Raw genomic sequence first — 19,538 nt, forward strand, 5'->3', positions numbered from 1 at the left:
CGGAGAGCTGGAGCTGCCTCCGTGTGCTCGGGCCGGGGGTGGGGCACACAGTGTGCTGCCAGGCTGGGCCTCAGGGCCTGGTGGCCCCAACTCTGCAGGGGGCGTGGAGCCCACCCGCCCGCTCTGCTGTGAACCAGACAGGCCCCAGCGACGCTCCAGGGCTCCCGAGGGTGACGGGCCCCCCAGCCTCCCCACGCCTCTGCAGGCCCACAGGAGGCATGGCCACAGAGTTTCCCCAAGGCTCTCCAGGGGCTGTGCGCTTGGGGCTGCTTCTGCAGTGTGAACTGAACCCCCTAGTGCCCCCGGGGACCCCACAGGGGCTTCAGGTTGCACGGCCAGCTGTGTGGGGAGCTGAGGCCTGAGCGAGCGCCCAGCTCCTCCCCGCTCCTCCCCCCCCTCCCGCTCCTCTGTTTTGAGCCGAGTTCCAGGTATCCTCTGTGGGTCCCTCTGCCGCTGGTGGTGACCTTTGTATGTGGGTCCTTCCTGTGTGAGGTCTCGGGCGCATGACTCCAGTGTGTCTCCTCTGACTTCACCTCAGAGGAGGACTTGCCCCGGGCAGCCTGGCCTCACCTGCCCGGGGGGCTGGGTGGGGTGGCAGGGGGCCGCCCGGGGGACCCAGCAGCTCCAGCCTGCATCCTGAGCTTCCTGTCTCTGTCCCCGCAGTGCCTTCGACTTGGTGAACATCCACCTTTTCCACGATGCTTCCAACCTGGTTGCTTGGGAGACCAGCCCCTCTGTGTACTCGGGGATCCGGCACAAGGCCCTGGGCTACGTGCTCGACAGGTGGGTGCAGAGGGGCCCCCGCCCGCCCGCCTCTGTGGAGGCTGTAGGCTGGCTGGCTTTTCACCTTGTCCTGGCTTGCTTTCCCGTTTACTAAAAATACAAAACGGACACAAGTCGACCCGAGGATAAAGCACAAGCCCTGCCCCTTGACTCCTGAACCCTGCCCGCTGCCCCCTGCCCCCTGCCCGCTGAGTGCCGCCTCCCTCCGTGCTCTGCCCCTGCTTCCCGGTCAGAGCTTCGGGCCCCTGACGGGAGGGGCGGCCGCCTCGGTGGTCTTCAGGACGGGGGGCTCCTCCTGCCCTGGCTCTCGGCCCCCGCGGCCACCCGGCCCCATCAGAGCCAGTGCGCAGGGCCCCTACCCGGGCCCTCTGGTCCTCGTCTGTCCACGGTGATCTCCTGTGACCTCCGCCGCATCAGCACTGACGCGCTGTTGTCTGGGTGGGAGAGGCGGTCTCACCCCAGTTAATCGGCCATTTGGGCCCAGTTTCCCAGAGCCCAGCACCTGCGAGGCCTCCACTACAGCACCCCTGCTCTCAAGGGGCCCGGCCCGCCTGGCCTTGGGGAGCGTCTCCAATTTCCCCAGGGCCCTGCCGGCCCACCCAGACCCCAAGTTGTGCTCGGCCGGGATGTGCCCTGGATGGAGCAGGAGGCCAGGGGCTGTGCCTGGGATGAGGCAGTGGTCCCCGAGGCCCATCCGTCACCCTGTCTGAGACCCCACACGCGGGGGACACGGGGGTCTGCCTGCCCTTGCCACATCCACAGTGGGCACTCCTTGGGGCTGGGTGTCCAGCTGTGGACTGAGCTGGGTGTCGATCGCCAGAGACAGGGACAGCAGGCTGGCCCCGAGCCTTCGCCGCTCGGGCCCAGGGTAGCCAGGCGCCAGCACGGCCGGGTCGGTGCTGAGGTTCCAAGCGGTCAGCCTGGAACAGGCTTCTTGGTCCAGGGGAAGGGGGACGGGCACGTGTGGTCATGGCAGACACGGCAGCCGGACAGGCCTCCCAGCCCACCTTCAGGGCAGGGCCGAGCCGGCCGGGAACTGGGCCGCTCCTGGAGGCTGCGGCCGGTCAGCAGAGGCAAGTGGCCTCAGGGCCTGTCAGGGCCTGAACTGCTGCTGCTCCACGGCCGCTGGGAAGCGGCCTCTGCGTTCCCATGGACAGCGTCTGTGGGGCGCCCAGCCAGCCGCGTCCGGACCTCCCGGTGTGGCCGGTGCCCGCACAAAGGGCTGCTCTGTGGCGGTGAGTGACGGACGCCCTTTCATCGGGGCTGCTAACCTTTTGGCAGCCACCAGCAGACTGCATTCTGCTGTGCCGATGGGAGCACAATGCCACGCTGGCCCCTGAATGGACGCTGCCACCAAGGGGCCCCCATTCAGGGCGTTGGGAACCTCTGGGAGCATTGTCTGCGGCCGACGTGGGTGCAAGAGAGGCAGTGCGGGGGTCCCGGCTCAGTCTCCCCGGAGGGCCTTGAAGCTCTGTCTCCACCCAGGCGGGAGCCCGTGCCCTGCCCCCGCAGGCCGGGCTGGGGGACCTGGGTTAAGACCGGGAGCCCCTCAGCCGTCCTGGCAGCTTTCCTGTGACTTGAAGATGATTTCAAAGTGAAAAGCTAACTTATGAAGAAAAACACCCAAGAGGAAGACTCTGGTCCGAAGCGTGTGAACTTGCAGACGTCAGAAAATAGGCTTTCCAGTGTTACTAGAGGGCAGGTTTTATGGCAAATAACAACTGATGTTTTGCGCAGTAATTTCTTGTTTGAAATCTCTTGTTCTGAAAGGTTAGGAGGAGACAGACTAAGTTAGGGAAGCGTACCAGGTTCAGAGATGCGGGGATGGCGGTGTCAGGGCCTCTGCGTGGGGTTGGGGTCCCATCCTCCTGGGGGGTGGCTTGGACCCTCCCCGGGCCTCTGGGGGGCTGCGTGCATCTTTGTACCCGTGGAGGGTCCCTGTCAGGCACACAGCTACAGCCTGGGGGGTAGCGTTTGGGACGTCAACCCAGCCGCAGAGACCAGCTCACATAGCCCTTCCTGGCCTCTCCCAAGCTCTCGGCCATGAAATGAGGTTTTTTTCCACAAGTGACAGGGCTCTTGTGTCTCCCTTTGCGGTGCGGCCTGGCCAGGTCCGCAGGAACAATCTTACATCACAACTGTGAAATCCGGGCAGAAAGCGCTCCTTTGTCCCAGGCGTCTTCTCACAGATACAGCCATTGTCGTGGCACTGAAGTTAATTTGGTCAACATTGGGACATTTAACTTTTATGTCCGGTCAAAAGAGTTGTTTCACGCTCATTTTGGGGCATTCAGAGAAAATGATTGCCAGAAAAATAAAGCTGCCCGGGGCGACTCCGAGCAATTAGTTCCCAGGGAGCTATGGCGTGACGCGGCAGCCACACAGCCGTCTTTGTGGCCCTGCGGGCGGCCATCCGTCAGCTGTCAGCCGCTCAAAGGCCCGCGTCCCGGGGCTCCTCTCCGGGCCGTTCCCAGAGCTCGCCCCGCCAGCCAGCCGGCAGAAAAGAAAGCCTCTGGTCTCCAGGCAGAGGCAGGCCCCGTGCTAAGGATGCGGGTCGCCGGGACGCCCCGCGCAATGGGCCCCTGGGCGGCCGCTGTCCCCGTGTCAGAGCCTAGCGTAGACGCGGGCATCCAGGCCCGCTGGGCAGCCTCCTCGTTGGCCAGAGGAAGGGGCCCCCGCGTGTTCCTGGCGTCGGGCGGGAGGGCGTGCAAGGCCCCTGGCCATCCAGGAACGAGCCGCTGTCCTGACAGCTCGGGGCTGCGAGCCTGTGCGTCACAAGAGCCGAGCGCAGCCCCAGCGGAGGCGAAGTCAGGGCCCCAGCTCAGTGCACCCGGGTCGCTGTTTCCGTGTCCTGCTCAGGGGAGTTGAGGGTGCCGCCAGGGCCCACGCTTGCGCTCTGAGCCCTTGTCCCGCCCTCCTGTCCTGGTGCAGGGTCGTCTCTCCCTGACCCCCCGTCCAGGCACCCCCTGCATGCTCTGGCACGGCCGTGTGCGTTCACAGCTGAGCAGCGTTGCCTGTTCCCCGTGGGGTGCTGGCATCGTCTGTTTGCGGGGTGCGGGCTTCCACGTGCATCCTAGGTAACGTCCTGGACTGTCACGTGGACGGTGCACGACCCCTCCCTCTGTGGCGTGTCCTGGCACCAGCATGTCCACGCCGCAGCTCAGCGCCCCTGGAGGCGGTGCCCTCCGTGCTCATCCACCTGCTGGCCTTGCTTACTTCGCCGCCATTTAGGATGCTCAAGCCCTCCTTTGCTGCTGGACTGGGGCCCTGCCAGCACACGCGCTCAGCCAGGCTGGGCCGCACGGCGGTCTGCGTCTCCCCAGGGCCCATGAGGTGCAGCCTTGCTGCCCGAGTTCGTGGGCGTCGCAGGTCTGAAGGACCGGCTTCCTGAGCCCCCGGTGCTTCTCTGCTGGGCTGCACGTGTGGGGCCCAGCGGCCCTGGAGGCGGGGGCACGTCTCTGCTCCTTGCCCGTGGTGCCATCGAGCAGAAAGGTGGGTGTGATGTCACCTGGCTGTTAAAAGGGCAGGCGAGAGTGAGTGCGAGCGGGCAGCACACCCGTGAAGCCTGCGGAGGCCTGCGGCAGCTGGGCCTGGAGACGCAGACGCCCCGCGGGGATCTGAGAAGGGCCTGCAGCCCCCGAGGCAGCCCCGTGGCTGGGCCAGTCTGTGCACAGACGGAGTTCAGGCTAGGAGCTGGAGCAGCGTGCACACCCCTGCGGCTCTGGGAGGCCCGCGTCCTGGCTGGACAATGCTGGCCACCTTCTTGCCGCATCCTCGGAGGACAGAAGCAGCCATGGGCCTCTTCTCTCACGGACACCTGTCCTGTTGAATCTGGGCCCCCCTTCATGACCCCATTTGACCTTAATTCTCTCCAGTACCATCTTGAAGGGACTGAGGCTCCAACATACGATTGGGGTGACAGTCCAGCGCCGAGCAGGGCCTCAGGCCTCGTTCCAGCAGCAGAGCTCCGGCCACCAGCCGACTGAGACCAGAGAGGGCGTTTCAGGATGGGGCGCAGCCCCTGGATGCTCAGCGGCTGGCAGCGCTCTCTGTCCTGCTGCTCTGGGCCGTGGCCTCCCCAGATCCGCCCCACATGAGTGCAGTGCCGGGACCCTGAGCGCAGCCCCGGGGTTGCGGCGACGGCTCGGCCTGGCCGCCCGCTGCACAAGGCCTGCACCCCTCACGGGTCCCCGGGGCACCCAGCCCGAGAGATGCCGGCTGGGAGAGCGGGTGCAGCGGGCGGGCCCCTCGGGCCTGTGAACCGCAGGGCCCTGGCAGATGCCCAGGGGTGGGTGTGTCGGGGGTGCTCACCCACCTGGCTCTGCTCTGTCAACAGAAGGGTCCTTCCCCAGTTACCTGGGCCCCCCTTCCCTGGCCCCGCCTCAGGCTCCGTGTGCCGCAGCTGGCACGCCAGGGACCATCCCCGGGGCTGCGGCCCCCCAGCCCATGCCAGGGACCATCCCCGGGGCTGCGGCCCCCCAGCCCACACCAGGGACCATCCCGGGGGCTGCGGCCCCCGTAGCCAGCACGCCACACGGGGCAGAGTACGCGTGCAGCCCCAAGAGTGGCTCCCAGGAAGGTCGGTCTGTTGGAGGCGGCTCAGAGGCCTGGTTGTCAGAAACCCCCACCATGGTGTTTTGCTGTTCAGGTTGTTCTATCCAGGCACGTGGCCTCCCCCAGATCCGAGACGAGCCCAGGGTTGGTTTCTACCATGTTCAGCAGCTAAAGCTAACAAAAGAGGGCCCCAGCGTCCCCTGGGCTGGTGGGCCCGACGCCCCTGCCCCGCCTGGCACCCTGCCCGAGGCCTGAGCATCAGGCGGTGAGCTCCCCCGTCAGTGGAGAGAGCCTCTGTCTTCAAGGCCTAACCCATTGATTTTCATGGCCTCTCTTGTGACTCTGCTTCTGAATTAGGCACGCGGTATTGATGTGGGCACACTTTTTAATCATAATAGCTACTGACAAGGTAATTAATTTTAAAACAACTCTTTTTCCTGCTGGTCCGAGCGGCGCTATATTGAGATTAAAAGCATAGGCCTCGCCCGCTCTCCGGCAATTGCCTCGGCAGACAGCCACTCCGTCTCGCGCCCACGCTGCGGTTATTGATGGGCGCAGGCCATTACGGTAGAAAGAGCGGGGCACGGAACTATGATAAAGTTTAGGGTTTTAATGATGGAATTACACGACAAGACAAGCTGATGAAATCCGTCACCAGTACCACGGCCGTCACGAGAGAAGCCACGGGGCCGGGTTCCAGGAAGGCTGCCCGACGCAGCCTCTCTCCCTGCAAACCCCCAAGCTTCTCAAAGTTGATTCAGTCCGATAGTAAATCTGAAATCTGTTATCTTGTGTAAAAGGAAATTACCCCCATCGGGCCCTAAACGGGCCAGTTGTTCACTCGCCTAGCTGTGTGTCGGCCGTTCACCCCACTTCCTGGTCCTGGGCCCATCTGTCCCCCGGTGGCGACCCCCGGGCCCGTCCGTGCCCTGGTGACGAGGGCCGTCAGCCGGGTTCCCACTTCACCAGCCCTTCCATCGCCTGCCGGCACCTCGGGCCTCCGGGGAAGCCCCAGTGGGGACCAGAGCCCACACCTGGGCTGACCCTGCACGTCCCTCCACTCCCAGCTATGGCCACCGCCTGCCCCAGGAGCAGGAGCAGGCCATGGCGTCCCAGTGCCGTCCGGCCTCTTCCAGAGCACGGGGGTCCCAGAAAGTGTGGCGTCCTGGCCTTTCCCACCACAGGAACAGGGCAGGTTCTTTAAAAACAAGACTGAGCAAAACACCGGCTGGAGAACGAGTAGGATCTGGGGGCCCCTGCCCGTGTCCCCGCGTCTGAGCCGTGGCTGTGGCTGCGCTCACGTGTGACGTGCAAACCGACACCGAGGCAGGGCGACGCCCGCGGGCAGAGGGTTTGCCTGAGTTCAGGGCTTTTCTCGGGGACCCTGCTCCTGGGCTTCTTAGTAAGCAGGGTGGCAGGCCATCAGGACAGAGTGTAGGTGTGTGACACGGCAGGTACGTCTGCTTCCTCCCTCCAGCAGATCAAGCGGGAGCTTTGCCTCGGTTCGGTTTTCCTTAAAAAGTTAATAAATACAAAGAGGGAAAGAAAAGCGAGGCGTTTGAGTGGCATGAGGTCGTGTGTTGGCGGGAGGTGGTCCCAGGTCCCTGCGGGGGTCACCGCTCGCTGCCCGTCCCCTGACCCGGGGCACTGAGGGTCGCCCCCAGGTCTCCCCTTGGAGGCAGCCTCCCTGTGCGGGGCGGGGGTCAGAGGCCAGAAGCTGGCCCTGGGGGCCTCGGGGCCTCTCCGTAGGGTGGTGGGGCTGCCCAGCGTGAGGCTGGAGGACATGGGAAGCCCCTGTCCCCCCCGTCTCGTGCAGCCGGTGGTCGAGGCGGGGACCAAGGGGGCTGCTGCAAGTGGGGGGCAGGTCGGGGCTTTCTAACGAGCAAGGTGGTGTTTCCCGTGGGTGTTTCTCCCACTACCCACTGGGCTCCGGAGGCAGGGTGGGGGCGGCCTCGTCTCCTCTCCTCTCCTGGGGAGGGTGGGCTGAGCTCAGGTCCCCCCCCCAGAGGTGGGCGACCTGGGGGCCACACCCCACATCCTGATGGGGACACCCCGCAGGTTCTCTGAGGTGTGTTCTTCTGAAGGCGTTTAACAGCAAAAGAAGATTAACCTTTTTAAGATGGCTCAGGTCCCCTCCTGCCGACAGTCTTTGGGTGCCCAGTGGGTGAGTGGGGTAAGGGGCGAGGCTGGTCCCGGGTGCAGGGCTCCCCAGGGCCAGCCCTCTGGCCTCCGCGAGTTTTCATCCCTGAGGGGTGTCTGCTCCACAGAAGATTTAACTTTAACGCAAGAAGCAACATTACTGCTCATCTGCACTGTTAGTGATAATCTGTTAAAATGTGTCCTTTCTCTTCAAACTCGTGTGTGAGAATCAATCCAGTTAAACCGGAAAACAAGACTTTTCACGGAATTCAGCAGCATGATACAGCAGCTAATGTGCAAGAAAAACGTGGAAACAGCTGAGATTTTCAGAAGAATTTCAGTGAGAAGCGCATCTGTCAAGAAGTGCCGTTACCTAAAGTGACAGGGACGGGACACAGCCGCGCAGGAAAGGAGAGCCCCTGCACGGACTGCGGAGGGGAGGGCTGAGCGTCTCCTGAAGGGTCGGCATCAGTCACCGCTGGAGAGGCCCATGGCCTCAGATCCAGTCCTCCAGAGCAATTCCAGATGGATTAAAGGCCGCCGACTCCGCCTGGAGAGGAGCCAGCCTGGGGGAGAATGCCCGAGGCCCAGAGCGCGGTCGGGGGCCGTGTTTCCTGCGAGGAACTCAAGGCCCCTGGGCAGTGCAGGGCTCACGGTGCACTTTCCAGGGAAGCTCCTGGGACTCTGGCGGGGAGAGCGTGGGCCCGTGTGTGAGAGGAGCCACCGCTGCCGACCTTCCCGGCTTCGGAGGACGGATGGGCGGATGGACAGGCGGAGCCGCCCACCAGGCGATGGCCTCCCGCCCGGCACCATGAAACGGTGGTGACGCTGCTCCTGGTCAGCTCTTCCTTCTCAGCTAACAAGTCCCTGGGAAGGGCCGTTCCGGGGGGCTGCCCTCACCCTGCATTCTGGGGCCTGGTTCGGGTTGACCAGGCGGACGTTTCTGAGTTGGTCAGCGGTGAGTGGTGCTCCCTGGCCCTGCCTGCCCATGACACGTGCTTTCTCAGAGCCCACTGCGGGCCGAGAGGGCGCCCCCCACCCCGGGCCCAGGGGCCTCGTCTCAGTGGGGGCGTCTATGCGGCCTTGGCTGGGCAGCGAGCCTGGGGGCCCGGTCACCGAGCCTCCCTTCCCTTCTGCTGGGGCGGACGTCCGTCCTGCGGGCAGTCCTGTTAGAGACGGTTCTCGTCCTGCTTTGAGCCGGAGGTGACCGGTGCGGGCTTTTTTCACCTGCAAGGCCAGTGTGGCTGGGACGCCTCCTGTAGCAGCCCCACCGGTGGGATCGTGGCCTCTGGGGCGCAGGGCTGAGGTCAGGCGTGGTGGGCGGGCTGCACCTCAGTGACGCCTTCCCTCTTCTCTCCCCAGGATCATTGACCAGCGGTTCGAGAAGGCGTCCTACTTTGTCTTCGGTGATTTCAACTTCCGGCTGGATTCCAAGTCCGTGGTGGAGGTAGGCCCCAGGGGAGGCTCACGCGCTCAGTCATGTCGTGTAAACAGCAGAGCCGGTGGGTCCTCGACGGGCACGTTCCCGCCCTCCTGCTCTCTGGTTTGCTCACGGCAGGAATGCCCCGTGAGGAAGGCCGCAGTGTCACAGGGGGAGCCGTCATGAAGCAGGGGCAGGAGGCTGCGGTGAGGACACAGCTGGCCGGCGGCTCACGCCTGGCACCCCTGCTTCCCTGAGCACCTCCTGAGCCCTGGGGGCCTGGGTGAGGGCCCGGGTAGCAGCAGGCATTGATGCAGCCAGGTCAGACTACCAGGGAGGTGCCCGGGTCCATCAGGTCCCGGCTGGGGGAGCTGGTCCTCAGTCACTATGTTTCCCGACTCATGGGGCTGCAGGCTGATGGCGGTGCCCACGGGGCCTCGAAGTGGGGACTCTGCCTGCAGCCCGAGGGTGGCAGGCCCCCCCAGGCCCAGGCCTGGCAGGGACAGCACACAGGCCAAGCGTGGGCCCACCGAGTGAGCGTGTGGGTGACTGTGTCCCCTGTCGTCTCCCTCTGGCCTCTCAGGTACAAGTGTCGCCCCCCCCCACCGCTTGCAGAAGGCTTCCTCTCAAATCTGAGCACCGGGGCGGGGGCGGGGGCGGGGCGGGGGGAACAGGCGCGTGAGTGTGGCGAGCGGCCGTCCACTCCTCCGGCGTTTTCAGATGAATGATGAAAGCCCGTGTTGGCTTAGTCATGGCAGGACCCACAATCCCCCAAGCGTGCCCCTTCAAGCTCCGGGTGATGCCCGTGTGCATGCAGCCCTGGGAGGTGCTCGGGCCCCGGTGCCCGCAGCCGCGCCCTCACCCGCAGAGCCTCTTCGTGGGATGAAAAGCCACATTGTCCCAACTTGGGCCACCGGACCAGGGCATGTCTGTCTGGTACTTGGACCCGATGAGCCTGCTGTGCCCGGAACAGCCCCTCTGCTGGGCCGAGGCCCCGTGTGAGGCCGTGGCCAGACCAGGGCTGGTGCCCGGGGGCCGCTGAGCCGGGTGCTGGGAAGGGTCAGGGGGTTTCCAGAGTGGCCTTCTCTTCCCCAGAAGGGCAGACCCCACAGAAAGGGCAGCGGCTCCAGGACCAGGCGGGACTGTCCAGGGACACGGGTGCCTGGGGGCTCTGGTGTCCGTGGGGGGCAGGGGGGCACAGTGCCAGGCCCGAGGCGGGGGGCGCACGGGCAGCTCAGTCAGGGACTCCTTACCAAGTGAGGAGTGGAGGACATGGCTCTGGGCCTGTGCAGGCGTGAGCGGGTGTGTATGGAGCCGGGCCGAGCACACAGCCCTATAAAACGTGCGAGCCCGCTCCCCTCCCCAGACCTGCCTGCCCAGTGCCGCTTCTCCTGACTCCTCGCCTGCAGACCTTGGCTTGACCTCAGGGATCTGCCTGTCATCCTAGAGGAGGGGCTCCCACCACACAGTGACCGTGCGGATGGCCGGTGCTGGCTGGGGTCCCGGGGGCTCTGGATGGGGTCACAGGGGGCTCTGGCCGGGATCGCAGTGGACTCTGGATGGGGTTCTGGGGGGCTCTGGATGGGGTCCCGGGGACTCTGGCCGAGGTCGCAGGGGCTCTGGATGGGGTCCTGGAGGCTCTGGCCGGGATCGCAGTGGACTCTGGATGGGGTTCTGGGGGGCTCTGGATGGGGTCCTGGAGGCTCTGGCCGGGGTTGCAGGGGGCTCTGGATGGGGTCCCGGGGACTCTGGCCCGGGGCAGGCAGGCACTGCCCACGGCAGGGCTGCCCTGTCCTGTGTTTTCGCCCTGAGCAGGCAGCCTGGCCTACCCAGCCCAGCACCCTCGGGACATCGGGGCCCCACGTCCCTGACCACGAGGGAGAGGGGGCAAGGACCAGGCAGCTCAGCCGGAGAGGGGTCGTGAAAGCCGCGCTGCGGGAAGGAAGTGGGCCCCTCTGTGTGCAGAGGGCTGCCTGCTCTGGGCGTCTGCAGCAAGACCCTGAGCACCAGCATGCTGTTCTGAAGGCCCCGAAGCCCCCGGGGTCGCTAAGGCCGCAGGCGCTGAGTTTCAGGAGGCCCCTGGCCCCCTCGTCCTCTCCCTCCCGGAAGGCCCGGGGGCGTTCATCTCGGGGGCCTTCCCAGCTGACTTGGATGAGGAACGACCCAAAACGCTAGTCTCTACACAATTCTCACCGATGGCCGAGTCTTCGGCGGAGCAGAAGCTCCCGCCCTGGCCTCCCCACCCTCAGCTTCCCTGGCCTGGCTGCCCCGGGACCTGCCCCGTGAGACAGACCCAGCGCCAGCCGAGCACCCCACCCTGCCTGCCTCTTTCCCGCGGCGACCCCGCTAGAGCGGGTGCAGAGCAGGAGCCCGGCCGCTAGCAAAGCCGTAGACGCCCCGCCTGTCCGTGTCGCTTCCTCGGGGGCCCATTAACAGGCAGTGACTCCGCCGTGAGCTCCAGGCTGGGCGTTCTATGTCTTCATCAGGAGCCTCACTGACTGTGCTGCGGGCCCGTGTCCGCGGTGCTGGGGGGCCCGGAGGGACCCACGCAGTGCCGGGCCTGGGGCCACGAGGGCCGAGGGGCGGCCCAGCACAGGGAGGCGGGGACCAAGGTCGCCCAGAGAGGGCACGGCCACCACTGAGGCTGGTGGAGCTGCCGCCCTCCCACCAGAGCAGGCTTGCCCTTCCCGCCCGAGCTGATGCCATTGGTAACTCAGAAAACATGCTTGTGGGCACGCCTAGGTCTAAACCGTAAGCTGAAGACGACCAAGCTCCCTCTGTTGGGTTAATTTCAGCAGCTTTCCTACTAAGATCTTCAACTTTCCCCTGCCATCTTAGCGTCTCGTGTACTGATGGCATCTGCTGGCCAGCGGGCCGTTTTGAAAGGATTTCTAGCTGTGGATGCCGCTTGGAGAAACTTGGTGAAACCAGAGACAGCTTCCCCAGGTTTTCCCGAAAGGCCGTTGGGCAGGGGGAGGCCTTCCCTACGTGAGCGGCAGCGTGAGAACCAGGCGCCAGGCGAGACTGCCAGGACTTCGCCGCCTCCGTGGCTGTTACCGGGGAGCCGTGTGAGGGTGGGGGCCCCTCTTCTTGGGGCTCACACAGCCCCGGTGAACGGGGGCTCCAGGAGGAGGGGGCAGGGCTGGGGTGCCCCGCCGAGGACTGATCCCGGGAGGTGGGCCCCTGCCCTTCGCTTCCAGACAGCAGGCACAGGGCTTGACTCAGGGCCTCCCCTGGGTGCGGGCAGCCCCAGCGGCGAGCCCCAAGAGACGCCCGGGTCTGGTCTGCAGACCAGGTCGTGGGGCAGCAGAGACCACGCTGGCCTCAACCTGTGTTCCTGGAGAGGCCGGTGCCCACAGCTGGCGGGCCACCCCACGGACGGTTTCCAGATTGCCCAAGGTCAGCGTAGGGTGCAAGGCAACCCCGAGCAGCCCAGACCACACTGCAGCCCTGCTGGTAAGAAGGTCAAAGGAGACGCGGGCAGAGGACGTGGGCACATCTTCTCGCCTGGAGGTGACAGGTGACCCCCCCAGGAGGGAAGCCCTGGTCACCCTCTGCCAGCCCGACGAGCAGCCCGCTGGGCCGGGCTCTGGTTTCTATTGCTGATCCCTGGCCCCAGAGCGGCAGGTGCATCCTGGGGTGCCTGGGGTGTCCTGCCCGGGGGTGCTCACCCCACCAACTCCTAGGGGAGCCCCGAGGTGAGTCAGATCCTTCCCAGAGCAGCAAGGGTCCCAGGCAGCAGTGAGGCGGGGCAGCAGCTGGCTGCAGCGGGCTGCAGCGGGCAGGGCCTCTAGGAAGACTGGCCGGCCCGGGGCTCCAGGGCGAGGTGGAGCCCCGCTGGCCCTCTGCAGCGCAGGGTCTCAGGCACCTTGCTGGGCACCAGCCTCAGAAAGACATGCAAAGTGAAAGGCTGTCCCCCCTGGAACTAGAGCTTCACATCTTAGATGCAAATTAATACGAACGAGCTCGCAGAGCAGAACTGAGAAGATGGTCCGGCGATCAAGCCTGGCACCGCCGAAGCTGCAATTAAAACATACACAAAAGTAGACGCGGTGACCGCGCACTGTCTGATGGGCTGTGCGTCCTGACCTGATCAACAACGCTCAGCCCTGCCAGTGAGGTTGCTCAGAGGCATGTTCCGTGCCTCGCGTGGGGGCAGCTGGCAGCTGGGCGCCCAGCCGGCCAGTGACAGAGAGAGACAGCAGCACCAGGCACTCCCGTCCCCGCCAGCCCGGCCGCACCCACCTGCCACCCGTCACTGCCGACAGCCCCAGTGATGGCTGCGTTTTCGGAGGCTGGCGGCAGTTTTTAACACCCGGCTGCTGGCTGCTGACGGGTACAAGCTCAGGTGCCCCCCCGGGAACCCAGCTCCTCAGAGACTGCAGCCTTCCCAGCGCTCACGGTCCCGGGGCTCCAGGCCTCACCCCAGAAGCCAGGGCGGGTTCCCACGTGGCCAGGAGGGGCGTCGCCCCTGGTCATCAGCCAGGCTGGCCCTTTGCAAGGCCCTGCAAGCCCACCCAGCCTGTCTGTGCATCTTCTTACTTCTCTGGTTAAATATATTCTCTGGAACTCGGGGAGGGCCTAGGAGGCTGACGTTTTTTTGCAAACTAGAGGCAGGTGGAGGACGGGGCTGGGGTCTGTCCCGGGAGGCCCTGGGGCGTCCTGCTCGGTCACAGAAAGAGGTGGTGAGGGTCTTGCTCTCCCTCCTGCCCTGTCCTGCCCTGTTCTGCCCCCGTTGCCCTGCAGGCCTGAGCCCTGCTGTCTGGGGAAGGCCGCTCCAGGCATGTGGCAGGACCCCTGGCCGGACCCATGGCCACCCAGTCCTGCTGGACACAAGCTCAAGCTGCTTCCTTCCAGAAAGGTCAGCTGCGCTCCCCTGGTTTGCCCCACCGGCCGCATGCGGGCACTGTCCCCTCGCTGTGGGCGGGTAGGGACTCAGCGAGCATCATGGGGCAGAGATGAAAGGGTCTTTATGGGGGTTATTGTTCTCTTGAACAGCTGGCAGCACAAAACAAAGAGGATGCAGGCGCCTCTGACGTGGGCACGGCCGCACAGCGGGGCCTCCGTGGACCGGCCAGCGGCTCCCGCCCGCGGGGTCCGTGGCTTCGGGCCCTCAGAGTCCGAGGCTCTCAGCAGGACTCAGGGCTGTCGTCCCAGGACTCAGGGCTGTCGTTCCAGGACTCAGGGCTCTGCCAGGAAAACCTCTGAAAAGATGGTGTCCACTGTGAGGGTCAGAGTGAATGGAGTCGGGTGTGAGGGGGGCGGTTCCCTCCAGACGCAGGGCGACCCCGCCCCAGTGCTCTCCGGTAAGAAGCCCGCCCGGGCGCTGCCCAGCCTGTGATCCTCGGCCGTGCCGGGACAGTGCCCTCTGGCCAGGGATTTGTCACCAGAGGCGATCCCTGCGGGTGGGGTCCCTGCCAGGCCCTTCCTGCGGCCTCAAACCCCAGCCCACACCGTGGAGGAGAAAGGGGGGGTCGCTTCCTTGTTCTCGGGGTGCCTGCTCTGGGCCCCACTTGGTGCAGCTGAGCAGTGGAAGCTGCCCAGTGATGTCAGTCATCACAACGTGAGTCCCCCCCCAGGGCCTGCAACCGTGGCCCAGGCCCCTGGCCACAGACCCCCTGCCCCGGCCCCCACCAGCACGGTGGCCTCCTGGGCCTCAGGCTGGCCCGGCCACCCGGGGGGCCCTGCGCCCGATCAGGCCAGGCACACCAGGGCCGCCGCCTCCTGGAAGCGGTGTGTCCACATGCACATGTGTGCGTGCGTGCGTGTGGCAAGGAGGCAGGCTGAAAGGGCGTCCGCGGACGCTGGCGGCCGGGCCCCGGGCCCCCGGCCCCGCCCAGCGGGCAAGGCTGTGCCACCGTCCCTGACCCACGGGGCCCCCGGCCGTCGGCCTCTGGCACTTTGTGCTCCGTGACGCGTCAGTGCCCAGCATCGGGCCCAGAGCCCCCACAGGCTGGCCTTCGCCCTCCACCCTGAGAGGCAGGTCTGGGCAGTGGGCTCGTGGGGGCGCGGAGACCGGTCCTCCAGAACCCAGTCCCACGTGAGCGGCTGGAGCCCAGGGCCTCCGAGAAGGCCGCGTGTGCACACCTGTGTCCCAGGGCTCGAGGCGGGTGGGGGCTGGGCTGCTCGGTCCCAAGAGGAACATGGAACCTCTTCCAAGGTCTGGGCCTCTCCAGCTTCACTCCCTGCGCCTGAAACGCTGCCCAGGGCAGCCGCTCGCTCCCAAGAGCGGGGCCCCCAGAACGAGGTTGCTGTCATTCCCCAGGTGGGGCGAGGATGGGCCTCCCTGTGGAGGGGTCCCCAGATGCCAGCGGCCATGCGGTGGGCGGCCAGCCGAGGGTCCTCACGCTGTGGGCACCACCTCCAGCGCCCGTGGGACGGGCCTCCTGCACCACCTCCAGCCTCTGGGACTGGCCTCCTGTCCAAGCTCTCTCCTGCAGCCCCTCGGGCTGGCCCTGGAGCGTGCTGGCTGCTGGAGAGGGGACGGCAGCCACGGCCAGTCGGCCTCTTTGTGCCCCGGCTTTGTTTCCGATTTCACGCTATCAGAGGGTCTGCATGTTTCCTGCGTGAGGTTGTCAGGGGATGAAAGCCCCAGAGCAGGGCACACGGAGCCCACCCACCAGCCTGGCCTCCGCGGCCAGCCTCCCCCCACCCTGGACCCCGCCTGTAAGTGTCCAAAAGGGCCGGCCTGCAGCAGGGACCTGCGCTTTCTTCAGACCAGTGGCTGAACCGGCTGGAGGGGCTCGCCCGCTCTCCACAGAGCTGAAGCTGGGGCAGGGCAGGGCGTGGTGGCCCTGCGTTCTCCAGACACACGGCTTCGTTTCGGGCAGTGGAGGGACCCCAGCTCTGCAGAGCTGTGTCCAATCCGCGGGCCGCAGCGTGTGGCTGGCAGTCCTTCCCGCGGGTCCACATCCAGGGTGGGGGGCACCTGAGGCCCTGCCGGGCTGGGCTTCACAGCTTCAGGAAGCCGCTGTCCAGTGACTTTCCATTTGAAGGGACATAGTTTGATCCCTGAAGGTCTTAGAAGCCGAGTGATCTGGGCAGAGACAAGGGCCCTGCGGGCTGCCTCCCACACCCCTGACAGGGAGAGGCCTCCGGCACCAGCAGGCGGGCCCCGCCATGAGGGTGCTGGGCCCCGTGGGCACGCTGGCCCCTGTCCGCGGTGAGAGCGTCCCCACCCGCCGTGTCCTCAGGGTCACACACGAGCAAAAAGAGAAGGCGTGAGGAAGGAGCCGGAGCCGGGGCCGCCTCTGGGGCCAGGCTGCTTGGCGGCTGGTCTGGTTCATTTAAGCCCTTGCCCCCCTCCGGGTGGGGGGGAGCCCCAGGGAGGACCCTGAGCAGGTGCAGGGGGGCAGTCACACCCCCCGCCCCCCGAGTCTGAAACAGCCTCCCTCTGGCTCTAACATCTGATGTGGTCAGGACAAGTTGGGGACAAAAGTGTCCTCTGAGCCCAGCCCCATCGCATGCGGTCCTGCAGGGCCCAGGGGCAGGGTGAGAGCCCTGGTCTCGGCCTGCGCGGGGCCGCGACCAGGCTCCCTGCTCCATTAGCTCCGTCACGGTCTCCCCGACACCCCACTCCCAGGCGTGCCCCCCTGTACACACTGCACGTTCCAGACGCCAACCGCAGGTACCCGCCTGCCTGACCTCTGTGGGTCCTTTGGAAACTTGGGGTGCAGAGGACCCCCTCCTGCGGTTAGCGTGCTGGGTGCAGACCAAAGCAGGGTCTGCAGAATCACAGCCATAACTGGTCTAAAGCCTAGCAGGACGTCTTAAACACAGACTGAGACGCTGTTGTAATCCCTGCTGTCTCTTGGAGTGCACACACAGGAGAGCCTCACCGCTTTTCCTTATCACCTAAGAACTCAGCAACTGCAGTGAGGAAACGGCTGGTGTGCCTCTGACCTCCGCACACCAAAGCTTACTGCACACTTTTCCCCAAAAGCGCTTCTCAACCTGTAATAGAGATCCCCCCAGAACAGAGACCCCCCCCCAGGTCAGGCTTTACTCTGACCAGGACGCCCCTGACCAGCTCCTGGCTGACCCCCAGGCGGTGGACCCCCATCCTCGGGTGCGGGGCTGTCCGCCCCTCACCCCCTCCGTCTGGCAGAGATCAGAGCGGGTTCTGTAAGGCCACACTCATGGGCGCACCTCTTGGGGCCCGAGGAGCTCCGCTTGCACTGAAATTTGGGCCCGGGGTGGGGTTGGGGGGTGCGTTTGTGCTGGGGAGGGGAGCAGGCCAGGCCCCTCTGCAGGGGGAGCGGGCCAGCCGCGCAGCGAGAACACCACAAGCGGCCTTTCCGGCCCTGCCATCTTGGGGGCCGTCACGGTGCCTGTCCTTGGCAGTAGCTGCATCGCCAGACGCCAAGCAAAAAGCCTGGGGCCGCGAGTGCCAGTAAGACTTCCCGCGTCACCCTCCGGTGCCTCCACACGGCCGCTGATAGCGAAATAAACCTCAGATGGTTCTTTAAAATCAGCATTTGGAGAATTTTTTCTCTTTTGAAAAGAGGAAAATGCCTCTGTAAGGCAAGCCGGAAAGGCGCTGCCCTGGGCTTTCTGCTCGAGTGGTCACGGCTGCAGCTGAAAGGGGCGGCCTGGTCGCCCTGAATGAGGGGCTCCGGCGGGTGTGGGAGCGGCCGAGCGTGAGGGGCCGGCCAGGCAGATGTGTATCCGCTGCGAGGGGGAGAGAGAAAGCTGTTCTTTAAGAAGTTTGCAGCAGCCGCCTTTGGGCGAAGACTATGCGTTTCCTCCGAGTAAGCCGTCTGCCCGCCAGGCCTCCCCATTCACTGCTCTTAAGCCCCTTAGCACATTAGCATCTGGATGGCTCGGCCTCCTCGAGGGCTGGTGGGCACGCCCAGGCAGGGTTGCTGGGGCCCTTGTTCTAATCCGGCCATTTGAAGGCGGCCAGACTGATTTGTGACACATGAGTCCAAAAGCCACTTTGGGGGCTTGACCTGATTAACTGTGTGCCCTGAATGTCAATGCCCCCCTCCACAGCGCTGGCCACCGGGCCTGAGCCCCACGCTCCACCAGGTGACCTCCCACGGGCTCCTCGGGTGAACGGGTTTCTTCAAATCAACATTAGTTGTTCTTTCGCGGCAGTCTTTCTTCATCTTTTTCATAAAAACTATGTGGACAAAAAAGAAATAGTTCTATCGAGGTATAACTTACACACAAAGCAAAATCTGGTTGTGGCCCCTGGCCCCCACAGCCTCTCTGGACCCTGCGGACGGACTTTTCCAAGGGAGGTGCATGGCCCGAGTCCTCGCCAGCACGTCTCCAAGCCTGGCCCTCTCTCAGCCCCTCCTGAGCGGTTCTTTCTCTCTGCTGTACGTGGGTCTGGCCAGTGCTGCGCTGCTGCCCCCAGGCCAGGCTCCGGGTTCGTCCTGACTTTGGGGAGGGACCCTGTTTACCTTCCTGCTGTGGCCTGTCCTTGCCCCACACCCAGGGTGGGGCAGGACCAGGTGTCCCCCTCCCTCTGCGCCCCCCACGGCCTCTGCCTCCCTGCCACTCTCCAGGTCCTGCCTGGCTGCCCTTCACCATAGTGGCCGTGGGGGCCTCCTGGGCCCCTGGGTCCACAGAGCAGCCTGGACAGAGGGCAGAGGGGCCGGCCGGGAGATCGGCAGGAGTGAGCCCCCAGCCCAGCTAGACAGCGAGGGCGGAGGGACCGGGTTGTGCAGCAGGCGGCAGGTCTCGGACCTAGTTCCTCCGTCTTTCCCAGACTCTCTGCACAAAGGCCACGATGCAGACAGTCCGGGCCGCGGACACCAACGAAGTCGTGAAGCTGATATTCCGCGAGTCAGACAATGACCGGAAGGTGAGCACAGAGGGGGCGGCACGCGCCCCGGGGAGGGGCCCCTGCTCTGGCCCGCCCCCCGCCGTGGCCCCGCCCCGGGGAGGGGCCCCTGCTCTGACACGCCCCCCGCCGTGGCCCTGCCCTGGGGAGGTGCCCCGCCCTGGAAAGGGGGCCCACCTGCTCTCACGCCCCTCTGCACCCAGTGACCTGGCCTGGGGAGGGGGGCCCGCCCTGGGCAGGGCCCCCTGCTCTGACGGCCGCCCCTCCGTGGCCCCGCCGTAGGGAGGGGGCCCCCCGTGGCCTCCCCTGCTCTGATGCCTCCCTGGCCCCGCCCTGGGGAGGGGCCCCCTGCTCTGACGCCCCACCCCCAACAGGTGATGCTCCAGCTGGAGAAGAAGCTCTTTGACTACTTCAACCAGGAGGTTTTCCGGGACGACAATGGCACTGCGGTGAGTCCCGCCCTGGGCTGTGTGGCTGGTCCCCCGCCGCTGCTCCGGGCAGTGCTGGCCCCCGGCCCTCCCATCCCTTCCAGCTGGGCCCGGCCTGGTGTGCCTCCGGCCTCTGGCCAGGCTGCCGCCACCTGCCTCACTGTCTTTGACGGGAAGCATGGCCCATAGCCCTGGGGACCCCCCAGGTGAGAGGCTTCGGGTGCAGACCCTCTGTTCAGGGCCCGCCCACTGAGGCCTGGGCTTCCTTTGGAAAGAGGAGAGACTGTGTTGGGAACTGGAGAAACATCCTGTGCTGCCAGCCCCGTGAGTGTGTGTGTGTGCAGTGAACCACGCACGTGTGTGCAGAGTGGAGTACACGTGTGTGCAGAGAGAAGTACACACGTGTGTGCAGAGAGAAGTA

At 65.5% G+C, this 19,538-nt stretch overlaps 1 protein-coding gene across 1 annotated transcript in view; it reads left to right on the forward strand.

Annotated features, from left to right (window-relative positions):
* The window catches only part of INPP5A (inositol polyphosphate-5-phosphatase A), a 134,360-nt gene that overhangs the window by 110,645 nt on the left and 4,177 nt on the right, over nt 1-19,538 (forward strand). Inside the window, exons 8-11 of the mRNA XM_040255107.1 lie at nt 664-783; nt 8,839-8,923; nt 18,615-18,710; nt 19,064-19,138. Coding sequence (XP_040111041.1) covers nt 664-783; nt 8,839-8,923; nt 18,615-18,710; nt 19,064-19,138 — 376 coding nt within the window. The remainder of the gene's footprint in view (nt 1-663; nt 784-8,838; nt 8,924-18,614; nt 18,711-19,063; nt 19,139-19,538) is intronic.

The sequence above is a fragment of the Oryx dammah genome, unplaced genomic scaffold, assembly GCF_014754425.2.
Source record: "Oryx dammah isolate SB20612 unplaced genomic scaffold, SCBI_Odam_1.1 HiC_scaffold_14, whole genome shotgun sequence".
NCBI classification, from domain to species: domain Eukaryota; kingdom Metazoa; phylum Chordata; class Mammalia; order Artiodactyla; family Bovidae; genus Oryx; species Oryx dammah.